The sequence below is a fragment of the Hipposideros armiger genome, unplaced genomic scaffold (assembly GCF_001890085.2).
Source record: "Hipposideros armiger isolate ML-2016 unplaced genomic scaffold, ASM189008v1 scaffold_1725, whole genome shotgun sequence".
Taxonomy (NCBI): domain Eukaryota; kingdom Metazoa; phylum Chordata; class Mammalia; order Chiroptera; family Hipposideridae; genus Hipposideros; species Hipposideros armiger.
In genome coordinates this window covers 33,893-57,555 of record NW_017733075.1, presented here as the reverse complement: position 1 = coordinate 57,555, position 23,663 = coordinate 33,893, and the positions used below count along the sequence as shown (strand labels likewise).

Here is a 23,663-nt window from a genome sequence, read left to right as displayed (position 1 = left end):
ACCACCACAGGCAGGACAAAGCACAAGCATTTATTTTAAGAAGTCTCAATGTCACACAGGTGGGTGGAGGGATGGGCATCAGCCTCATGCACCGGGGGGCACTCCTTCCCATTCCTGAGGTGCCCACCCTCCCGCCTGCCTCACTGCCTGAGACCCAGTTTCCCGCCCCCCTGCAGGCCACAGGAGACACCCACCGAGGGGGCTTCTGCCTGTGGCCAGGCCCCTTAACCACAGTCGTGTATTCACAGCAAGAGCAGTCCCCACTCCAAGCTGACTCCCACCCCACGAGGAAACAGCCCAGCCGCAGCTGGTCGGCCCTGAGCGGCCCCGGGCTGGCCGAGGGCACTAGGTGAGGACGTCCTGGGCCTGGTGCTGCACCAGCATCTCCATGCTCTTCACGTCGCCGCACCAGGACTCCAGGCGATCTCGCATCCCCTTGATCTGTGGGCAAAGCAGGGCCACACGGGTGTTAGGACCCGCGGGGACCATTGTCCCCATGGGAGCACTGACGGGGGGAGACTGGAGCTGGGGGGCAGGTGTCAGCTCTTCCAACAGGGACACTTTATAGGCCCCGTGTGAAAGGAAGCAGGTGACAACCGGAAACGCATAGGTGGGTCTGAGCTCAAATCACAGAAGCAGGAGCATACCTGATCAGAGCACCAATTTTCAGATTAAAGGCTTTATCAGCGCAGGCAGCACTGTTGTCAGGATAAACCTTTAAACACAGGGTCAGATCCCAGGCCCGCCCACACCAGGGTCTCTGAGCCGGCAGTGCCCACAGAACTAATTTCCGCTCCAAAAGCTCTGGTATAACAACGCCATCTCCCTCAGTGGCTTCCGTCCAAAGGAAACTCAAGAGCACGGAACCCAGACACCCCCACAGCGAACCATGCACTTCAGCCACGTCACCTGCTGTAAATCCAACACGCGGGGCTGCACCCACGTCATGAGGACCCGCTTGTCCACCTCATCAATGCTGCCTTTCACCAGCCCGGCTGAGAGCGCCTTCATCACCAGCAGCTCCACCTGTGCGGAGAGGGGCCTGTTTGAGCCCGTGTGAGCCGGCATGGGCTGCTGTGAGCCCGTGTGAGCCGGCATGGGCCTCCGCGGGCTGAGTGCTTCCTTCTGTGCCTTCGAGCCCGGGCCCCTCGGGGCGGCAGTTTCGCCGCTGTAACACATGAGCCCAGAGTCCAGCGATCATACCTCATTCACACTGATTTTAGCACTTTTTGCAATTTCTTCAAAAGTGAGCTGTCTGTGATTGGCAGGTCGTGTGAAAGTCATCTGAAAAATATTTTTTGTTTATTAGCTATTTTGCCAAATAAAAACTGCCAGAGAGCTGACTGATCTGCCGGCTCTGAAAACACAGACATGCGGGCTCCACGCGGACATCTCCTAAGCACAAGCTTTCAGAATCACGTGCGACGGGGGATGAGCTTTGGGACAGTCCTGGGAGCTGGGGACACTGTGGCAAACCAAACACAAGGTCCCCTTTCTCAGAGAGCTCGGATCCCAGTGAGACATGGAGACAGGGAACGCCAGTGTGACCACGTGGCAGCTACTTCAGTTCCAGGGCTCAGGCACCTCTCCAGGGGTCAACTAAGCTGAGACCCAAACCCAAACTTAAAAGATCAAGTAGTGGCCGAGGGAAAGAAGGCCGAGGAGAGAGGCAGGCCAGGAGATGTCACCCGTTCAAGCTGTACCCCGAGGCTTGGAGGGCACGTGGGACCTGTGGGCCACCTGCAGGACCCTGAGTCATACATGGTTGGCGGTCACTCACCTCCATGAGGCACAGCAGCTGGATTTTCCTCAGCAGCTGGGCTTCGTTGGCGGCTAAGTCAGGCTGCAGGGGGGAGACACGGTTACCTGACCTGGGTGCTGACACTTTCACGACAGCGAATGAACAAGAAGCACCACACAGGCCCAAGCGTTTTGCACTGGACCACAGACGCTCACGACTGGCTTCAAGTCACCGAAACGTCATTTTCTTAGGAAATCATTAGAAAGTAGCTGAATGGCCAGGCGCCTACAAGGGGAGAGCTGTACTCATGTCACCGAGACCAGCGGCCAGGCCAGGGGGCAGGTGTGTCGGGTCCCTCTGGCACAGGAAAGGCGGGGAGGGGGTCAGGAGGCTCTCAGCTGAGCACAGAGCAAAGCAAGGGGTGGGGCCTGTGACGCGGACACAGGCGGTGCTACAGGGACGCTTGTGCACAAAGGGACCGCTGCCCCCAGATGGGCTGTGTGTGGACAGACAGCTCTGCTGCACCGCAGGCTTCCTCTCTAGTGTCTGGGGCGGCCACCTTCCTCTGAGCGGCACGGCACGCCATCTTCCTCGAGATACTGACACAGACCAGTCAGATTCAGCCGCATCTGCTTCCTGCCTCTTCAGTCCACTTACACCTACCCTGCTGCACATGTCAATTCTACACATTTATTTTGAACTTTGAGAGAACTGCAAGTTACAGGAAAGTACAAACAGTAACATAACTGCATTTAAAATAGAACAGTTACTGTCATAGCTCAAGTTCTCAGCAGGCGAGCCCCTAATCCCACCCCCACAGACCACTGACCCCTCCCCCACACCTGCCCCCACTCCCGTCACTCATGGAAGCTTCACAAGCCCACACTACACCATGCTCAGAGCTTCCTCTGCTGCACTTGGCTCCTTCCTCCTCACTTGTGAGGTCACACACAGCCCTTCTTCCTTTGGGAGCATCTGTGACACCCCCCACCCAGTGGGGACGAGCTCCCGCATGCACCGTCTGCAGCACTGAACACAACAGTGACCTGCTAGCCGAGTAACCAGCGACGCTGTGAGAGCGGCCTGTCTGTCCCCCAGGGCCCGGTGTGCAGATGGAAGTGCTCAATGAACGAAGGAAGACTGGGCGTCACTGGCCCTCCCCACTCACGGGACTGACCTGCTGGCCCCACGCAGCCCTCAGAGACTGGAACCTCTCCACGTTGCCACTGTTGAAGGCGTACAGGGTATCTATCAGCCACTGACGGTCGGTGCCCCTCAGTGACTCCAGCACAGGGTGCATGAGCTGTGGGGACACAGCCAGTCAAGCACAAAAAACACACAGTGGCTGGCCCATGAAGGCTCTGCCCAGCACCCACTTACAAGTTCTCCAAAGTTAAACACTCCTTCGCCGAGAAGGCCCGCCAGCCCCAGTGTGAACGCTCTCTCCTGCTGCTCTGGAGCTGGGAGGACAAGAAGCTCGTCACACCCAGTCACGAGAGCCACCCAGTGCAGTCTTCAAAGTCTCACGTGAAGCAGAGAAACATTCCACGTTCAGGGTGCTTCTATCACAGAGCCCTACAACCAGCCCCTCTTTGAAAGCAGTGGATTGACTCCAATTATAGCCGCAACCATATCTACAAGTTCTGTGGGAGACACAGTCACTTGTTTATTTCTTCCTCGACACATGTACGTCTATATTCCCTGCTGCCTGCTTCCGGGAGCCTGTTACAGGAAGCAGGACCCCCTCATGGGCCTCGCTCTGCCTCCCATCCTCTAACCACGGGCTCTCTTCAAGGGCGGAACACACTGGGGGTTCAAGCCCCTCATAGCTGTGTCCCGAGAGCAAGGTTCTGGGGCGACGTGGCCTCAGGCCCGAGTTACCTGGCAGGTCCCTGATGTCGACGCAGCCCAGGAACCGCAGAGCATCCTTGTAATAGGACGCATGGTTCCCGATGGTCTGATAGTATTTGCTGGAGAGATCGTAGAAACGGCTGTGAACTGACGTCACACCAGGGAGGTTGTGCAGCATCTCCTCCACGTCTTCAATGGTTTCCTGCACACAGGAAGCAAGGCCACCTTTCTTTTTAACTTGAAACAGTTTAAAGTAATATGTGACCAGAGGAAAAGCACAATAAGTTTGACTACACTGAAATGAAAAATTTCAGTTCATCCAAAACAGAAAAAAAAAAAAAAGGGGAAATGACAGTTCTGGCACATGTAACCCACAGGGAATAAGACCAATGAGGACCTGTCACAAACCAACAGGAGCCAAGTGACACAGAGAACAGGCACAAGGAAACTTATTAACAGGCAACTGACAGAAGTGGAGACATGGAGAGGTCAACAAGCAGTCATTGAGAAATGTAAACTGCACCCCCAACAAGACTCCATTTCGTCTGTTAGATCGGCAAGAATGAAACATTCTGAAATAATGGGCTGTCAGAAAAGTCATGATGTATTTTTCTGTTTTCCGTTGCAAGAATGCATCATGACTCTTCCGACAACCCAATACTAAGTAGCAATGCAAACACACGTGCATTGGGAGTCCTGGTGTGGGTGTGGTGGGAGTGTGAGCCACCTCGGAGAAACAGCTGGTAAAGGAGGACAGCACACGCCACACGCCTGTAATCTCACACAGGTCAGGTTCTGCCCACATACACTAGGAGTCAGGCATAGAAATGCTAAGAGCACTGTTTGTAATAGAAAAACAAGCCTTAATCCCCTCACTGGGACCCGGATACACAGGCTATGGAGTATTTACAGTGAGGTGCCACGTAACGGCACAAACAGGGCAGTACCCAGCCAGCAGGTCAAAGCAATGCTGCGCCATTTGGAGCTCTGCACCCCTGGCTGGTGAGGCCCAGGTGAGCTGAGCGCCTGCCTGAGCAAAAGGGGGCCACGCTGGGGGAGTGGCCCCGTAGCTCCAACTGCTGGGTGCTGCCTCACCCCAAGCTGTTTGGGGCACCCGGGTGCCCAGCAGCATCCCTTACACTGTCTTATAGCTTTCAGCATGTCTTAAATATTTCTAAACAAAATGCAGTGAGTACGTGGGTGACCGAGACAGGGTGCAGTAAGTATGCGTGTGGCTCAGACACTGTAAGTTATTACTATTTTTTTAAAGGTTCCATTGGGGAACTGGGGGAGGGGAACAGCGCTGGGGAATCAGGGAAGGGGAACAGACAAGTTGTTTTCCCCTTGTTCCTCAGTCTAGCAGTTGAGGACATCGCTTCACTGGCCCTTGTTGGTACCATCATTATGCTCTTCCCGGGTGAGGCATTTGGCCATTGGACGGCTGCTCACGGCGGCTCACGAAAGCTCATGCCAGCTGCCGGCCAGCCCCACTGCAGCCTATGCCGTCGCCGGCGCCTCACGGCAGCCCAGCTCCAGGTTGAGCTGTTGTTCACCATCTTAGCTGTAGAGGGTGCAGTGTCACTGGCCTTCATGTGGGTTTCAAACCAGGGCCCTGCTGCTCAGAGCTGGCGTCCCAAGCCAACTCCCAAACAACGTGCCACTCGGTCGGCTCTGAGACACTGTAATTTTTTAGGGCAGTGAGCACAGGAACACTTACCCCCAATATTTCCTTTAGTATTATGATTACCCAAAAATCCAAACCCAAACAAAACAAACATGCTGTCTCTGGTTAAACAAGGTGAGCTAACCGCCACCTACACTTGTCCCCCAAGTTATACCACAGTGGGAAGGATACAGGCAGACACAGAAGGAAGTTCCGACAGTGACCAGGGTACAGACTGGAGCTGTAGCACAAGGCCCGTCTGTGGTGCAAGCTGGCCTGGGCAACAGAAGCCCACGTGCTGAGCACTGGCCAGGGCTGTGTGGCCTCCTGCTGGGTGGGCGTGCCGTGCCAATGTGGGGCAGCGCCCTGCTGTTTGAGGGTAGAGGCACAACACCAGCAACCCATTCTTCAGTGGTTTGGGAGGAAAACACAACCAACCAACCAACCAACCAACCAACCAACCAACCAACCACACGCACGCACGCACTCGCGCACACACACACACACACACACACACACACACACACACGCACACGCATGCACGCACACTGATGGGCCAACTGTTAACAATGAGAACCTGAGGTAAGGGTAGAGTTCTTTGTGCTATGTTTGCAGCTGTCTGTGACATAAAATTATTTTAAACAGTTGAAGAAGAAGCCAGGATTTTCCCCATTATTATGGAGACTCACCTTTGTAACCTGTAGGTCCCCAATGTTTAATTTTAGAGCTCCAATTGCGGTTTTACACAGGATCACTGCCTCATCGCTGCTTTTCACCTAGAGACGCCAGAAACAAGGGACCTCAGAAGTGCGGGCAGCAGACTGACGGCGCGAGGCATGTGTCCTGGGGTAGCTCGCACCAGCAGACGCCGGTCCCCAGAACTGTGGACAGGGAGCAGACTCAGGCTGTAAGCCACTATTTTCAAAGGTCTGGCTCAAACTTCAAATTTACCTTCTCACGAGTCTTTTCCAGAAAAGTCAGAGCCACATTAGGATCTGGAGAAGAAAGAAGAACCAAGTCAGAAGAACCACCAACAAAGTATCTGTACACACTGGTTTCTACTAACCAGGACACTTGTTAAGTAGGATAATCTTTAGGTTTAGAACATAAAACATAATAAAAATATGCTAGAATCTGATAGTTTCTATCAAAATGCACAAGTTCAATTAACTTACATTTCAAGGTGATTTGAATTACCACTTGGACATGCTCTTTTAAGACACAAAGTGGCACTCACCAGTCATCTGTCTGACCACATGAAGAATGATCTCCACCAGGGACAAAGGGTTCACCCTGAAATAAATACACCGGTCTTTGAGTGTCAGTAAGTACCAGTGTGTTCATTTTCAAAGTAAAAAACAGACAAAAGTGGTTTTTTTACCTGTGTTCGAATTCACTGATGAAGTTTTCATAAAGCTGTGGAACCAAAACATGGAGAGTAATTACAAGACGTCTTTCACTCTGCAAAACCCAGACTGCAGACACTCTGCGGTACCATCTCACGGTGGCATTGCACGGATGTTTGCTGAGTGATAGGAGGCCCGGGTTTGGGCTCATTAGCTTCACGTAAGTGACCACCAACAGAGTGTTAAAGAAAGCAAGGTTTTTTTTTCTAGCTTTGGGAATTAGAACCTGCCTACAAGAATCGCCTGAGGACCATCTTCTTCCAAAGCACTCTAAGTAAAACGAGCTATCAGTCGGAAAGGTCAGTAACCTACAGATTTTAGAAACTTGCCGGCTAATTACATCCCATTTCCAAATTTCTCAGCCATTCAGCAAACACCTAGGCACCTGCTCAGCTCAGCTAGGCACTAGGCACAGGATGGCTGAGGCAAGAGCTTGGCCTTCGAGGAGGAACTGGTACAGAAAAAGATGACAATACCGAGAGCTTAGGAGCACCAGAAACAGAAGCACACAGGTGCGTCAGCTAAAGGGAGAGGCGTCACAGGCTGTTCCAGAAATGGTGACAACTGAGTTTCAGGGAACACAGAGCAGTTACAGAGGTGGACAAATCTGGTGTGGGAGAGGGGGCATTTGGGAGAACATTCCAGACAGGAACAAAGGAGCAAAAGCACGGAGTTAAAAACTTCACACGTTTCAGGAGTGTCTGTGAGGGACAGAGCGAATGGCAGGCACTGGGGCTTGGTCTCTGTCCTAAGGTCAAGGCTGAGCCAGCGGAGACACATGATCACAGTTCTACCTTAGAAACAACACTGGGCAGGAGGGAGGCATGAGGAAAGGCTGAGGGAGAGGCCAGCTGAGGCTGCTGGTCATCAAGGCAGAAGAGGGAGGCTAGACCAGGGGTCGGCAAGCTTTTGAGACGGAAGAACCAATCCTGTCCCTCACAACAATTTAAAAATTATTCGAGAGCCATAAAACAAATGAAATCACCATTATGTGAATATCCTTTAAAAATTTTATACATGAAACTATGATAGTTTTATTTTCATTTTCAATTTTACTTCCGAGCCACATGTACATGCCCAAAGCGCCAGATGTGGCTTGTGAGCCGCAGTTTGCTGACCCTTGGGTTAGATCAACAGGCAGAGAGACGCGCTGCTCAGCTGAACCAGACTTGATCACATGTGAGCAGGCCAGAGAGCAGGGGAGCCAACAATGACCTCTGAGCTTATGGCTGCTAACAGGGCAAAGGAAGTGTCCAGCGTGGGCAGAGCGGGGGAGGAAGCCTCTAGACAAGGTCAACTTAGGATAAGGAGAGCCTGAAGGTCCTCTGGGATATGAAGATAGAAAGATGGAAACGTCCCTGTGAAAGAAAATGTGGCACGCATACACACACATGCAAACACACACGTACACACATATGCACATACACACTCGCATACACATGAATATCATCCAGCAACAAAAGAAAATCCTGCCATTTGTGACAAGGATGGACCTTGACGTCATGCTGAGTGAAACAAGTCAGAGAAAGGCAAATACCACATGATGTCATCTACATGTGGAATCTAAAAAAAAAAACAAAGTTGGGCCGGCCGAGTGGCGCATTGGTTAAGAGCTGGCTTGGGACGCCAGAGGGCCCCGGTTCGGATCCCACATACGAAGGCCAGTGACACTGCCCTCTACAGCTGAGATGCTGAACAACAGCCCAACCTGGAGTTGGGCTGCCCTGAGTCACCAGCGACGGGTAGGCTGCAGCCACTGCTGCAGTGAGTTGCCATGGGCTACCGTGTGTAGCCAGCAGCCAGCGTGAGCGGCCAGCAGCCGCAGTGAGCGGCCGTCCAGAAGCCGGCAACTGATCTGCCTCAGCCTGGAAGAGTGCAATGAAGATACCAACATGGGCCAGTGAAGCAACGTCCTCCACAACTAGACTGAAGAACAAAAGGACAGCAAATTGTCTGTTCCCCTTCCCCCAATTCCCCAATAAAAATCTTTAAAAAAAAATAAAAAATAAAAAAACCCCAAAGTCATAGATACAGAGAAGAGGGGTGGTTGCCAGAGGCAGGGGTAGTAGGTGGGTGAAATGGGTGAAGGTGGTCAAAAGGTACAAACTTCCAGTTATAAGTACTGGGATGTAACATTACATACAGTGATGATAGTAAATAACTGTGTTTTATATTTGAAAGTTGCTAAGAGTAGGTCTTAAAAGTTCTTTTCCCAAGAAAAAAAATTGTGACTATGTTAAGTGACAGGTGTTAATAAAGTTACTGCGGTGACCCTTTCCCACATATCAAATCGTTATGTTGTACACCTTAAACTAATACAACATTATGTATCAAAGCCCTATAAAGAAAGAAGTCCACTAAATCTAGAAACTCAAAATTACTTCTGCTGACTGCAAATTCATGAATGCTATCCATCTGAAAGTTATGTGGGCTGGGTCCCAACAATTTTTAAAGGCTTATTTTGTCCATGTAAATAGTAGTTAAATCTGCTGACTTGAATAAGTGTCACGTTACCAAGAGGGTGAGGAAATATTCTTCTATGTGTATAAAGTGATTTAAAGACAAGAGAGCATAGGATAGACGTAAACAATTATGAATTATCTTTCACTACGATAGAGAACATTAGGGAACAAATATCATTTGTTCTAATTTATCATTTCTCCACATAATCCAGAAGACAGAATACCCAGCAAAACCTCCAGGCTTATAGATGATTGTGAGTTCCTTTGAGTAGTCAAATGTAAGACTGATGGATATAAACCACAGGAAACTCTTAGGAGCTCAGGTGGTGGGGTAATAAGGTGGCAAGCTTCACTGTGAACACATATGAAGTAATGTATCCGGGGCAAATAACTCAAGCCGTCATTATGAACTAGCTTTCCGTTCCAGTGCAGGTAGGAATTCCCGGCTCATACAGAATCCAAGAGAAAGGCATCAAAGAGCAAGAAGTCAGCAGACTTCATAGAGACCACCGTGAACAAATTTGTGGGGGTCTGGGAAAGGCTGGGGCAGAGAGTGGTCGTTTTGATGTTGACAGAATTCTAGAAGTGCTCTCTTACAAGGGCAGCATGGTGTTACGTAGCACCCCCTGCTCCCCTCCCCAGCTCCAGGTGGAGCACAAAAGGCACTCTATCTTCCTCACTGCCCAGGACAAAGGCGAGCAGTCAGGGAGGGTAAGGGAAGAGTGACAGTTGTTTAAAGGGTCTCTGTGGTAACCCTCCTCTGTATCTTACCCCACCCCCTAACTGGTCCTGAACTTTCAATTTTTGAATAACAGTAAACAAAGGCTATGAATATTAAGATACAGGAGACGCTGTAAAACAGTATTTTAAGCTGGGATTTTAGAATTAGTCAGAATGTCTGTCTGAATCCTCTCCTGCCACTTATTAGCTGTGATTTATGGCAAGTTACTTAATCTCTCAGTGTCTGCCTCTACGTTAAAAAAATTGAGTAACGGGCGGCCGGATGGCTCAGTTTGTTAGAGCGTATGCTCTGAACAACAAGGTTGCCGGCTCGAATCCCGCATGGGATGGTGGGCTGCACTCCCTGCACCTAGACTGAAAACCAGCTTGGAGCTGAGCTGCACCCTCCACAACTAGACTGAAGGACAGCGACTTGACTTGAAGCTGATGGGTCCTAGAAAAAACAGTTACCCACTAAAAAGAAAAAAAAAATATCGAGTAACAGTAGTACTTATCTCCCAGTGTTGTTATGAAGAGTAAATGAGGAAACATAGCAAGCCTCTAGTGCCCAACATAAAGTGATTGCTGAGTAGGTGTAGTGTATTACTTTAAACCCCACGTAGTATCTTAAAAAGTCCTTGGGCTCATTTATATATATGACCCAAATCATTTACCTTAATGAGACCATCTCCTTGGGCAAAGCACGGGTCCTGCACAAAATCAAGCACCTGAAGTGTCAGCTGATGCCACAACCTGAAAAACATAAGGCCCTTCAGACTCGTAAAGTAACCTCCAGTCACAGACGCCTTCAGCCCTGACGGGCCGGCCTGTCCGTAGCAGACACTGGGCACTTTCTCCTGTGTGCTGGGAAGCGTGCTGGAGCACATGCCGGGAGACCTGAGTTCTCTACTGGCTCTGCGACGCAGTGGTCACAGAGCCTGACACTCAGCTCCGGCTCACAGTGGAGCCCCCCTTTCTGGACTCCCTCTGCTGTGAGGGTGGTTCCTCTGGAGACAAGGACTTTGCAATCACACACATTCCAGCCGAAATCCTGCTCCTCCACTTACTAGCTGAGTACCTCAGCGAAGGACAGTAAAGCGAGCTTTGGTCTCCTCATCTGTGAACAGGATGATCGAAAAACTAAAGGGTTAGACCGCAGAAGAACAGCACATTTGAAAGCAAAGGCTAATTTTTAAGAATGCAAATAAAATAGTTGGAAAGATGCAAAGTACTACCCAACACAAGCAATTATTTGCCAAGTACTAAGAATCTGCTCTCAGAAATGGCTGCCAGCCGAAATGGCTGGCATCACGGACACACGCGCTGAGCATCTGTGCGAAGGGCACGCGCGCCTCGGCCGGGCTGCGGGCAGGGCGGCCGCCCGGGGCTGCGCTTTCGTGCGGAGCCCGCATCCCGGTGCCGACAACCGGCTCCATTCCTTTAAAGAGAGGCTGGTGCTCAGCAACCATTTCACCGCTCTGAAATTCACCGTTTCTACACAAACCCAAACTGCGCTCTCTCGAGGGGCACACGGCCCGACACGAAGCGACGGACGGCAGAGGCCGTGTCCCCGCATGTGGCCAGCGGCAGAACCGACGCGGGAAACGACAACGCTGCGCGGGCCTCCGGTCTATCCTTACAGACGGTCGGGGGAGACCGCCGTGGGTGGTCACACTGTGTGCGACACGGCTGAGTACGAGACGCCAGGGTCTGTTCCCCCAAATGACGGCAGTGGGACCCGGGGGGCGTCTGCTTGTTTGACCGGAACCCTAAACTTGAGCCCCGAACGCGCTTCCTCAGACGGGCGGGGGGGTCAGAGCGCGGTCGCGGCCCTCGGCGCGGGCGGCAGCGACCCCGCGTGCGGCTCCGCAGCTCGGTCCCGCAGGCTGTCGCCCCTCGGGTCCCCCGCCCACCTCTCCGGCCAGGCGGGTCCCCATCGCCCGGGCCCGTCAGGGTCCCGCCCCCCGCTGTCCGCCGCCCGGGCCCCGCGGCGGGGCGCTTACTTCTTCGTGTAGAGCTCCTCCAGACGGTGCCACACGGCCGCCTGGCCGGGCCCGGAGCTCTGGCTCTGCTGCAGGAAGCCGGGGACGTCCTTCATGACGGCGGAACGGTCCCAAGATAGCTAGGCACCCGAGAAGCCGGCGCGCGGAGATGGCCGCCGGCAGTGACCGGAAGTGCTCACTCACTTCCGGCGTCGTGCGCGCGGGGCAGGCCGGGAGCGCCGTCCGCCTCCCCGGGCGCCCGCTGGTTGTCAGGGTAACGGCGCCTCCGGGCTCAGGACCCACTCGCGTCCGGGTTTGGCCGGGCCCCCGCCTGGCCGTGTGGCCCTCGCGACCCGCAGGCTCTCACGCGGGGACGGTCGCGGCGCCTTCCCAGCAGCGTCTTGCGAGGACGAGCTGTAAACGTGACCCCGATGGCAGTGTCCGTCGCCGTCCCTCCCGTCTGAGAAAGGGGGGCGCGGGAGGGCGGGAGGCGGCTCCGGGCATGGGCTCCCGGGGAGCCGCCCCACCTGTCCTGCGCCGCCCCCGGGACGCGCGGGGCGGGGCGGGCACGTGACCCTCGGGGACGACGACGCCGCGCGGCCTGCGGCGAACATGGCGCTGTGGGGTCAGCCTGCTGTTCGCGCCCTCAGGCTCTGGGGCCCGGGAGGTGAGCGGGCTGGGCCCGGGCCCGCCGGCCTCGGTCACCCGGCAGCGGCCCCGGGGCGGGGCGGGAGCCCGGGCGGAGTCGGGCCGCCGTGGTGGCGGGCGTCCGGAGCCTGGAGGGCGAGCGCGGCGGCCCGGCTGCCCCTGCTCGGGGGGCGGGGGCCCAGGAGCCCGTGAACGTCAGGCCCGTTCTCAGGCCCCGAGGGTCCTCCTGCCGCCTGTGTGGCCTCGGTTTGCCGTGTCTTCTCGTGGGCGTTTCGCGCGTGTACAGCAACATTTAAGTGTCCTTGGCGACACCACCCGCTTTTGAGTTCGAGTCTGTTATGCCTCATTACTTAGCAGTGTGAGTGTCTTGGAGTTACTTCCGTTTCACAGCAGATGCTTTTTCAATCTTTTGAGCTGATCGGTAGCGTGCCATTGTGCTGATCTTTAAAAATTTCTTTACCTGTTCTCTTATGGAAACAGTTTCTAGTCTTCAGTCATTACAGATAATGCCGTGGTGAATCACCTTGTCGGTAGCTCACTTTTTGGATGAATTCCTAGCCCTGGAACTCCTGGGTCCAGAGGTACATACACTTTCATTGTCCCCTGTGAGGGGTGTGCGGTCGGTGCTCCCAGCAGCGTTTGTCTGTACCTTCTACACAGTAACTGCACATTTTGGAAACCTGGTCTGGGAACTGAGCCTACACATGGAAAAATCTTAAGGCTCTTAGTTGTTAGGAAACGAATTTAAATGCCCAATATTGGACGAATATTTAAGTAAACAGTGGTATAGTCACTTGATGCCATCTTACACAGCTCCTGAAAATATTGGTGGAAAGTTCAATAAGGTGACACTAAGCAGCCTTTTGTTCATCCAGGAAACATTGACCTGTGATGTGCGACTGTTGCAGGTGCTGAGGACAGCAGGGGCTGGATAGACGCCTGCCTCTGTGGAGCTGCTTCAGCATCAGGGCAGCAGACAGTGGGAAGGGTGGGACAGCGACCTGGGCCACCTGCTGCTTCTCAGGAGACGGCCAATGTCCATGAACCAGACCCTTGCTGCTGGTCTCCCAGAACAGGCGGCTCGTGCTGAGTGGGGCAGGCCGCTTGCACGGGCTTTCTGCAGTTGGAGCTTCTGCCCTTTGAGTTTGGATTTTGGGGTTCTTATATGAAATCATCCTTTTTCCCTTCCCCAGGTAGCACCCATGCTTGCTCCTCTGGGTCCCCAAATGCCCAATGAATCGTATTCTGTGTACCATGTAGACTCTAAGTTACACACACGAAGTGTATTCTAGACATTTGGTAAAATTCTGTGCATGTGTTTTTCAGTGACAAATATTTATGTAGATGAGAAGCATATGTCAGCTACCCTGAGAACACCTTGTACTTACACACTCAACAGTGGCAGTCACTTCTATGATAGGCGGTTTTTTCCAACAACACCAAGCAATTCTCCAATTTTCCACAGACACTGACCCGATGTCTCACAAATGTGGCTCAGTTCTGACACTATCAACCTGGAGACAGCACCAGGTCCCACCGTTAAAGGCTCAGTCCCACAAGACTGCCCCCACCTCAGATGCCAATCCAGGTTGTCACCTCCGCGTCTGACCGACTGGCTATGAATCATCAGAGGTTCCCACAACCCCCTCCTCAGATTCGATTAATTTGCTAGTGTGGCTCACGAAACTCAGGAAGCCAGTTTACGTACTGGATTTCCGGTTTATTACAAAGGATTTTAAAGGCTACGAATGAACGGCCAGGTGAAGAGATACACAGGCCAAGGTCTGGAAGGGTCCCCGACAAAGGAGTTTTAGTCCCCGTGGAGTTTGGGCCCTGGGGCCTGATGCCTGGATGCTTTCTTTCTAGTTCTCCAACCTGGAAGCTCTCTGAGCCCCTCCTTTTGGTTTTTGTTTTGTTTTGTTTTTAGCTCAGCCATCCTGCTACTTGTTGGCAGCTCAGCAGCAGCTCAGCTCAGGCTGGGAATTGAACTGGCTACCCTGTTGCTCAGAGCTTGCACTCTTGAGGAAGCTCTTAACCAACTGAGCCACTCGGCTGGGTCTCTCCTTTTGGTTTTATTAGGGAGGCTGCAACCCTCTAATCACGGTTGGTTCCCCTGGCAACCAGTCCCCCTCCTTAGGAGATTTCCAAAAGTGCCCTCATTATCGTAAGCTCAGGTGTGGTTGAAAGGGGCTTGTTACGAACAACGAGACACCCATTTCACCTTCTTGGCTCTGAAATGATTTCAGGAACTGAGGGCAAAAACCAAGTATTGTAACAAAAGATGCTCCCATTGCTCTCAGGAAATGAGGTTTTGGGAACGAAAACCAAAATACGTATTCATTACCAATCACATGATCACAGCTTCCCCTCCTTCCTTCCGTATTTCTCTTAAGCACTTGCACTTTAGAGGAGCTCTGGTGGGCAGATGTTTTCATGCCATGTGAGGTGCTCATTTCATCGCTGTGGTTGGGGCCAGAGTGTGGCCTTTGCTTCCCGCCCAGCTGACCAGTTCCCATCAGAAAGCCCCTTTCTGATGTGTTGGGCTTGCACTCAAGAGCTGCTGCAGCAGGTGCTCTGTAAAGTCCTGGGTGCCCCCAACACACACACCCCGTCACACCCCCAAACCCCTGCTCAACACTGCGGTGTCTGCAGGACATGGCGGAGGGTGCACTGTCTGCCAACTATGTGTCCTTGCTGCTGGGAGGTCAAACTCCGGACTTGAGAGCTGTTTGCTCCCTTGCTTTTGGCATTGGCAGCTGAGGCTTGGTGTGGAGTGACCTGACAGGCAGCAGGCCAGGGCCCTGGGGGCTACTGTGTTCCTCCGGATGCGCCTTTCAGAGTTCCGTGCTTTGGAAAACCAAGGTGACGCTTTGTGTGGCAGCACAGGCGACAGCCCAGAAGGGTGCGCGTGGACCGTGGGTACAAGTGGGTCCCCGGACAGCGCCGTCACAGGCCCCAGAGGAGTGTGAAAGGCAGCTGTGCCTGGAGGGAAGAGGGACCCCAGAAGGGGCTGGGAGCCAGGCCCGCCACCTTCCAGAGAAGGGAAGTGACTCACGGATTCAGCAGTGGTCTCACGAAGGAGGTGGCATTGGATTCTGGCCTTGACTCTGGGAGATCGGACGTGCTGAGGTGGAGAAAGGTCTTTCCAGGCAGAGGCCAGCTGAGGAACCAGCAGTCCTGCCTGGCTGAAAGGAGGAAGACATGGCAGGGAGCAGTGGGGTGGACGCTGTCCCGGGAGTGGGACATGCTGTGCTGGGCGGGGAGGGGTTTCAGGTGTACAGTCGGTTGGCCTGTGGAGAGATTTTGTAGTGTTAGTTTTTTAAGGAGCAAGAGAAGAACACAAAGGACAGAGCAAACAGGAGAGGGTTAGGGTCACACTCCTAGAAGGTGAGTCTGAATTGTCCTGACAGGTAGGTATCTACAGCTCGCGTTTAGGGTCTCGTTGCCCACACGTATCGCAGATGGGCTAAGGAGCACTCAGTTGCCGGTTTTCATGTCTCTCTTCACTTTAGACCTTTCATCATTTGGGGAGGGTTGTCACTTCAGTTTGTTGCATCTCTTTTCCTGTAAGGGTGTCCTGGGGGAGGGCTATCAAGGACCATGGAAGAACAGACGTGGCTGCCAGCCCCTGGGGTGTGAGAAGGGCGCCCTGTGCTGGCAATCCCTAACTGTGGGTGGGTCGCCAGCATGATGCCAGGAGGGGAAGGCATCATGCAGTGTGGTTAGATGCGCAGCTGGGGCCCTAAGAGCCCTGGAAACTCGGGGGCCCTTCCAGGCCCCATGTGAGGCCGACATCAGGTGCAGCTCCTGTGCTTGTGTTACCTGTGCTGTTTTTGCTTCCTTTGGGTTGCTTTCCGGAGGCCTCACCACCTCGTACTCCACAGTGGCCCTTGTGAGTGTCTCGGCTTCTGGCTTCTGGAGATAACCTGCGAAGCCGAGAGCTCGGAGGGCGCCCCGAGCTGCAGCCTTCCACCCCTTACTCAGCCCTGTCATTTGTGTGGCTGCAGTATGAGCAGCCTCAAGACTGGCTGTGAATGTGGACGTCTGCAGCAGATTGATCCCCTAGCTGTCAGGTGTGAATGTTTCTTTCTGGGATGGTCTCCAGAGCCCACTTTTCATCCCGATGACATTTGGGGTAAAGTGTGAGACGTTTAACTTTGTTCAGATGTGACTGCACATGTGTCACGTCCCAGGTGTGACAGTGTGTGCGTCTCTGCAGAGCCCATGATGGAGCTCCTGGCTGTGGCCTGAGTCCTGGGTCACAGGGTTAGGAAATGGTGTTTTCCGTGTTTGCACAGTTCCCGTGAACGGGAATCTTTTCCCTCCCAAATGAGTCTTGATTTCTGAGTTGAGCCTGCTTTCTGTTTTAGTGCACATCATTTGTGATGGGAAAGGTGGTTATTTGGGGGACATAGGTAAGTGTGTGGTCATTCTCAGTGGTGGGGTGGGGGGCAGGCGGTCTCATTCTCGAGATGAGCACGAGTGTCGTCGGTTACCTGACCACGCTCCTTTGTCTGTCCATATTACAGGTGGAAGGAGGCCCATCGCGTTCTCTGCTGGTGTCTCTGGGATTTTTGGAAATGGGGGCAGCAGTAAGAAGGAGAAGCTTTCTCTGCAGGACGTAGCAGAGCTGATCCGAGCCAGAGCTTGCCAGAGGGTGGTGGTCATGGCGGGGGCTGGCATCAGCACGCCCAGCGGCATTCCAGACTTCAGGTGCCCTGCGAGCCCCACTCTGCCCTTGCCGCCCTCGCCTGACCCCTCTGAAGGGCTCAGAGCCTCTGGCTTCTCTCTGCAGGTCTCCAGGCAGCGGCTACTACAGCAACCTCCAGCAGTACGACGTCCCCTACCCGGAGGCCATTTTTGAGCTCTCCTTCTTCTTGTACAACCCCAAGCCCTTCTTGTCTCTGGCCAAGAAACTGTACCCTGGGAACTACAGACCCAACGTCACTCACTACTTCCTGCGACTGCTGCACGACAAGGGGCAGCTTCTGCGGCTATACACACAGAACATCGACGGGCTCGAGAGAGGTGAGCCCTGTACGGCCCCATGCCCTGTGGGGAGGCTCGGGAGCTCGGGCTCACTCCCATCCTTGTCAGAGTTCTGAGCCAACGAGCCATGCTTTGTTCCTGACCAGATGTCACTGTGGGCCCCAGGGGCCCTTTTGGGACTTCGGTGGTAGACCTGTTTACCAGCCTACCTGTGGGCTGAATTCTGAACAGGACTGAGGCTGACATCAGCAGCTTCGAGTTGTGCTAATCTGATAAGACTTTTTTTAAAAAAGATTTTATTTATGTATTTATGTATTTATGTATTTATTTATGTATTTATGTATTTATTAAATATTTTATTGGGGAATCGGGGAAGGGGAATAGACAAGTTGCTGTCCTTTTGTTCTTCAGTCTAGCTGTGGAGGACATTGCCTCACTGGCCCATGTTGGTATTATCATGGCGCTCTTCCTGGGTGAGGCAGTCGCTCGCCGGCCATTGGACAGCTGCTCATGGCAGCTCACGCTGGCTGCTGGCCACACATGGTAGCCCCACTGCAGCCTATGCCGTTGCCGGCGACTCACGGCAGCCCAGCTCCAGGTCGAGCTGCTGTTCCCCATCTTAGCTGCAGAGGGCGCAGCATCACTGGCCCTCATGTGGGATCTGAACCGGGGCCCTGCTGCTCAGAACTGGCGTCCCAAGCCAACTCCTAACCAACCCGTCACTCGGCCGGCCCTGATACGAGTTTTTTTTACAAATTTTATTGTGGAGGTTTTCAAGCACACAGAAGTAAAGAGAAGAAGAATGTAACGCACCTCACATCATCATCCGTGTCCTCCATGTTCTTTCTCACCCCCAGATGATTTTGAAGTGAATTCCTTACCTTATACTCTTACTATAAATACACCAGTGTGTAGCTGTGGAAGACAGACTTTTGAAACTTAACTGCGATGTCATTGTCACACAAAGGTCACTGATAAGTTCTTAACATTAGCAAAATCAGTGTGCGATGGCCACCGTGTCTTCGTGGTGCCACATGGAGGACCCAGGGCGCTGAACTCCGCTGTGCCTCTCCAAGCAGCACATGCAGTGATGCTGACAGGTGTCGACAGCCGACTCAGCAAGCCTGCAGCTCGGCCAGGCTGCACACGTGCTCTGATTTGAAAAAGGAGCCAGCCCCACTCTAGGAAAGCGCTTCCTTGCCAGCATTGTCCTCCCGGGGGGCCCCGTGGGGACAGTCTCTTCTCCTGGAGATATGGCAGCCCTGTGGGATGGTGGAAGCGCCTGGCCGTGGGCTGTAGCGTCTGTGGACTTAGGGCCAGGAGTGGGACAGCGGGCAGCCGCCTCTGCCGGGGCCATGTCTGCTCTGCAGCTCTTGAGGAGCTGGCATAACTTCCATATGTGGTGACATAACTTGTTACCTTTTCTCTGTTTCCCCTCAATTTCTGGAAATGTACTCATATCATTTTATCACCTTTACTTGGTATCTGAGAATAGAAATGTTTTCCTAGGTATCAGGTGAAATTGTACCTGAACTTATATCAGACGTTTTTTGTGCTGTTTGTTTTAACTGTGACCTGCCTCCTTCTGGGAGCCGTCACCCCTCTGCTTATTCTGGTCAGGGCGCGTCATCCATAGGTGACAGAAGCAGGGACATTGGGCTCCCAGGGAGGGCTGCCACTCCGCCCAGGGCCTCCCAAGCCCAGACTTGCGCTTTGGGGTTTGTGTATCTGCCCGAGGCAGCAGCGCTCAGCTTTGGTTTGACTTGCAGCGTCTGGCATCCCGGCCTCCAAGCTGGTTGAAGCTCACGGATCCTTTGCCTCTGCCACCTGCACTGTCTGCCGGGCAACTGCCCCAGGGGAGGACTTCTGGGTGAGTTGTCACTCTTTGCTGGGGGAGAGGTCTGGAAAAAGTGGTAGTTTCTAAGCCCTGTCATATAGACAGAGAATGGTAATACTGTGAAAATGCTGTTCTCTATTTTAAAATTATAGATGTGATACGTGCTTGTAAAAAATTAAGGCCGTAGACCCCCTCCCCCCCCAAAAAAAAATTAAGGCCGTAGAGAGATACGTAGGAGAAAAGGAATCTCCCGTCAGCCAGTTCCTGCAGCCCACTTTTAACAGCTTGGTGTATGTCCCATGCCTTAAGAAAAAAAAACAGCTGTGTGTGTGAACACACACACATATCTGTTCCTACACACGGTTATAATTCTTTTTCAGTAATGTGATCAGTAAGCTTAATGTTCTACGACTCTCTACGACTCGCTTTGTTTCTGAGCGAATGTTCCTGGCTGCAGCTCTGCCCAGGTTTAGGGACTGCAGAAAAGACCTGTAGCCACCCTGTCGTGGATGTTTTTAGATGTTTGTAATTTTCACTGTGAACTGACACAGCGAGGAGACACCCTTACCCCCCTCATTCCTGTGGGTATCTCTGTAGGATGGGCTTTTCCAAGTGTGATAGGATGGAGCTGAAAACCTTAAATAAAGTCAACCCTGAAATACAGATGTGGCAAGGGACCCTGTCGTTTGTTTCTGACTCAGGTGAAATCCACATAACTGAATTCACCATCTCAGCGTACAAGTCAGTGGCGTTTATTTAGTGCATCCACAGTGTGGCCACCGCTTTGAATTCAAAACATTACTTCACGCTGAAGAGATACTGTCCATGAGTCAGTGAATCCCATTCCTGCCCTCCCCCAGCCCCTGGCGACCACTGATGCTGTCACTGTCCCCTTAGTTGTGCCTTTTGCAGCAGGTCACAGGTTGGGACCATAAAGTGTGTAGTCCTCCCCAAACTGGGAGGGGCATGTCGAGACGTGCTGGAGCTGGGGGGCGGGTGGGGGTTGCCTTTTCTTTAGAAGCGGGTTACCATCACTTCCTCGGGCCATTTCCTGTGCTCCCCAGGCTGACGTGCTGGGGGACCGGGTCCCACACTGCCCAGTCTGCGGTGGCGTCAGGAAGCCCGACATCGTATTCTTTGGGGAGCCGCTGCCCGACAGGTTCTTGCTGCACGTGGTTGACTTCCCCATGGCAGACCTGCTACTTATCCTGGGGACCTCCCTGCAGGTTTGGGGGGGGGGGCGGTGTGTGTGTGTGTGTGTGTGGTGCAGTGTGCGCAGGAGGCTGGAGGGAGAGGCACGGGGGAGCCGGGCTGGGGCACCCTGGGGCCTCCCTGTGGAGGATGAGTGGATTCAGCTGGTAGGACGCAGGCATTCCAGGCCTGGGAGCAGCTGGACGGAGAATGGAGGACGCTGGGCTTTGGAGGTGCTGTCGCTGTGAGGAAGGGAGGAGAGGAGGGGCATGGCGCCTCTCGGGTCATAGAGCAGCTGCCTGCTGGGAGCAGTGGTAACCTGGAAGGGGCAGGGGCAGAGACACAGATCGAAGCAAGCCCATGTCCAGGAAGCTGGCCGTACGAAAGGCAGAGCTGTGGGCACGGTCAGGCCACGTGCCTGAGACGGTGAGAGAGGAAGCGAGAGTGGGAGGCGGGAGGCCCAGTGCCCGCCCAGGGCGTTTGCTGGTGAGGAGCTTGCAGGGAGGGCGCTGAGCTTGGTTCTGCACGCGTGTTTGCCTGGGAGATGCCTGCTGGTTGAGTTCAGGTGTCCCCCACCTGCCTCTGAAGCTCAGGAAATCCGTAAAGGGAGTCATGAGGGCAAGAGGTGACACCCTGGGATGGACTGTGCCTGACTGGACGTGGGCAGCGGGCAGAAGGGCCAGAGACCTGCACGGAGGCCAGAGGTCTGCCTGCTGCGTGCGGGTCATCCTGGTGCTCTGGACACACACAGCAATTGTCCCGACGCCACGGGGACAGCTCCAGGACAGGAAGCTGGAAGGGCTGGTAGCTGGCTGTGGTGGCAGCACGCTTGGTTTGGTGTGCCTTGTCAGGAGCTGACACTGGAGCTGAGCTGGAGGTGATGCTGTTAGGTAGGGGCGTCTGACAGGAGACACTGCACAGGGGCCCAAAGGCCACACGTGGCAGGTGTGGGGCCAGCAGTGACAGCATCAGGTGACAGCATCAGTGAAGGTGGGTGGTCTGACTTCCTGTCCCTCTGGGTGCTGTGTCGTGAACAGACTCAGGAACACACGTGGGAGCAGGGCGAGTCAGAGGTGTGGTGGGAGGCCAGGTGAAGCCAGCAGAGGGCCATGGAGCCCAGTGTGTGAAGGTGCAGCCCGGGGCGATCCAGGGCTGCGCCCCGAGCAGCTGCAGGGATGTGGCTCATTTCCCGAGATGGAGAAGCCTAGCCGGCGAGTTTGGGGAACTTGGTCACTCCAGCCTGCGGAGTGTGCTGGGCTGCTGGGTGGACACGTCAAGTCCATGAAGGGCCGGAGCTGGGAGACTGGAGGACGTGAAGTGGGTTTTCAGTGATCCGAGGTCTCACCATCAGTCTGTGTGTCCCTCCAACGCCTCTGGCCTGGAGAGTCCTGAGGGGGTCGGAGCGGGGAACTGCTTTCCTCACTCTGGGCAGTTTTCCAGGTGGAGCCTTTCGCCAGCTTGTCTGAGGCTGTGCGGAGCTCGGTGCCCAGACTGCTCATGAACCGGGACATGGTGGGGTCCTTGGCCTGGTGTCCTCGCAGCAGGGACGTGGTCCAGCTGGGGGACCTGGTCCACAGCGTGGAGAGGCTGGTGGAGCTGCTGGGCTGGACAGAAGACATGCAGGATCTTGTCCAGCGGGAAACTGGGAAGGTACCGACCGCTGAGCAGGGTCCCCCGAGGGGCTGCCCTCCTCACTGCCCCAGGGCCTGGTGACGGCTGCCAGGCCCTTGCAACCATTCTACCCCCACTCAGAGCCCCAGGCAGTGATGCCGAGCCCACTTACAGGTGGCGGGGACGCATCCCTGCAGCTGGCGCTCCCTTCACTTCCTCAGTGGCCTTTTCCCCGAGGTGGAGTGTCCCCCGCCACTCAGACTGAGGTGCAAGGAGGGGTGTAGCAGCTTGGAGGGGCTGCAGGGCTGTGCCCGTGTGGCATGGAGCCCACACGAGTAGTGCTTAGGAGCCATCAGTGTGAGAGCCGCTGACCGAGGGTAGAACCAGAAAGCAGAGACCGGCAGCTGTAGGTTACCAGCCTGTAGGCGCTTGAACCACACAATGAGGTGGCTGCCTTGGTGTGAGGGTTATGTTCCCCCCACCCAGCCCCCCATAGTGCAGCACGGAGCCCAAAGGGCAGTTTCTCCCAGCTCCGGGCAGCCTGTGCAGGGGGGTCCTCCTAGCTCTGGCTTGCTGTGTCCATGACAGCAGGGTAAGTTGACAGGCCCTGTGGATGTTTGGAAGTCATCCTATGGAGAACTTCCAAACATCCTCGGATGAATGATGTTCATCATTCTTCATGGGAAATGAAAAAATGCTTTCTTCATTTCCCAGTTTGTATACACTGGGCTGTGATTTTAGGGGTTTAAAGAGCTGCTGCCCAAGAGTAAGTGGTGGCACATCTGGATTGGCCACTTACGCGAGGCCCCAGGTAGCTGTGTCATGGTCACAGCTCAGCAGCAGCCACTTCAGGACACAGCTGGAGCCCAGGCCGAGGTCTGCAGCCAGCACGGGTGTTAAGAGGAACTTCTTCTGTGTTCCAGCTCCCTGGGTGCGATGCATAGGGGGATGGCTGTCCCCGTACGAGCAGTGGGGACATGGGAATCACCGCCCACTTGTGAACAGACCCCACGCGTGCGTCCAGGACAGCGAGCGGCTGGCACTCTGTCTGGGCCATCCGTCAGGGACACCTGCCTGGCTTCTGTTGGACTCTCCACCCTACTGAAGCTCGGAAGGCCAGAGCCTCTGACGGCACCTGCCCTGTGCCCAGGTCCCCACGCGAGGGCCGGCTTCAGCCCACGGGCCGGGGTCCCACACAGGGCACTGGGGTTGCCGGCTGCCACTCTCAATGGGCTGTTTCTCATTTGAGCAGATTTGTCCTTCATTCTGGCACAAAGTAAACTTTAATGTGGAAACTGGGCGTCTCTTCATCTTTGTCTCCTCAGAGGGGATGGAAGTGTGGGCGGTGAACGTAGAAAGGAGGCCCTAGAGGTGCGTGCGTGTCTCTTTACTGGAGTCATCCGAGGACTGAACGTCTGTCCCTGGGTTCGCCCTGGAGCTGGGCTGAGAGCCCCCAGCCCCTCACTGAGGGTCATCGCATGCTGTCCCTTCTCCTCCAGTGCCTTTCACATTAACCTCCCGCAGACTTAGCGGCTGGCTCCAGACCCTTCCAGCAGATTTCT

General features: G+C 54.2%; 2 protein-coding genes across 7 annotated transcripts; one reads left to right on the top strand and one right to left on the bottom strand.

Annotated features, from left to right (window-relative positions):
* Window positions 1-15: 15 nt before the first annotated feature.
* Window positions 16-12,040, bottom strand: PSMD13 (proteasome 26S subunit, non-ATPase 13). 2 transcript variants are annotated; one of them, XM_019634555.1, is made up of 13 exons: window positions 11,847-12,040; window positions 10,518-10,596; window positions 6,637-6,671; window positions 6,493-6,548; window positions 6,207-6,250; window positions 5,945-6,031; window positions 3,623-3,794; window positions 3,122-3,201; window positions 2,919-3,044; window positions 1,781-1,843; window positions 1,204-1,284; window positions 910-1,026; window positions 16-441 (listed from the first exon to the last, which is right to left on the bottom strand). In XM_019634555.1, the coding sequence occupies exons 1-13, from the start codon at window positions 11,939-11,941 to the stop codon at window positions 346-348; spliced, it is 1,131 nt and encodes a 376-aa protein (XP_019490100.1). In that variant the 5' UTR covers window positions 11,942-12,040; the 3' UTR covers window positions 16-345. The 2 variants fall into 2 exon arrangements, with proteins under 2 accessions (XP_019490100.1, XP_019490101.1); XM_019634556.1 differs by lacking the exon at window positions 1,204-1,284.
* Window positions 12,041-12,411: 371 nt separating this feature from the next.
* SIRT3 (sirtuin 3) lies at window positions 12,412-23,396 on the top strand. Of its 5 annotated transcripts, XM_019634557.1 has the most exons (8): window positions 12,412-12,492; window positions 16,844-16,888; window positions 17,003-17,186; window positions 17,269-17,501; window positions 19,232-19,332; window positions 20,364-20,525; window positions 21,931-22,140; window positions 23,025-23,396. In XM_019634557.1, the coding sequence occupies exons 1-8, from the start codon at window positions 12,438-12,440 to the stop codon at window positions 23,043-23,045; spliced, it is 1,011 nt and encodes a 336-aa protein (XP_019490102.1). In that variant the 5' UTR covers window positions 12,412-12,437; the 3' UTR covers window positions 23,046-23,396. The 5 variants fall into 5 exon arrangements, with proteins under 5 accessions (XP_019490102.1, XP_019490103.1, XP_019490105.1 ...); XM_019634558.1 differs by lacking the exon at window positions 16,844-16,888; XM_019634560.1 differs by lacking the exon at window positions 20,364-20,525.
* Window positions 23,397-23,663: the final 267 nt, after the last annotated feature.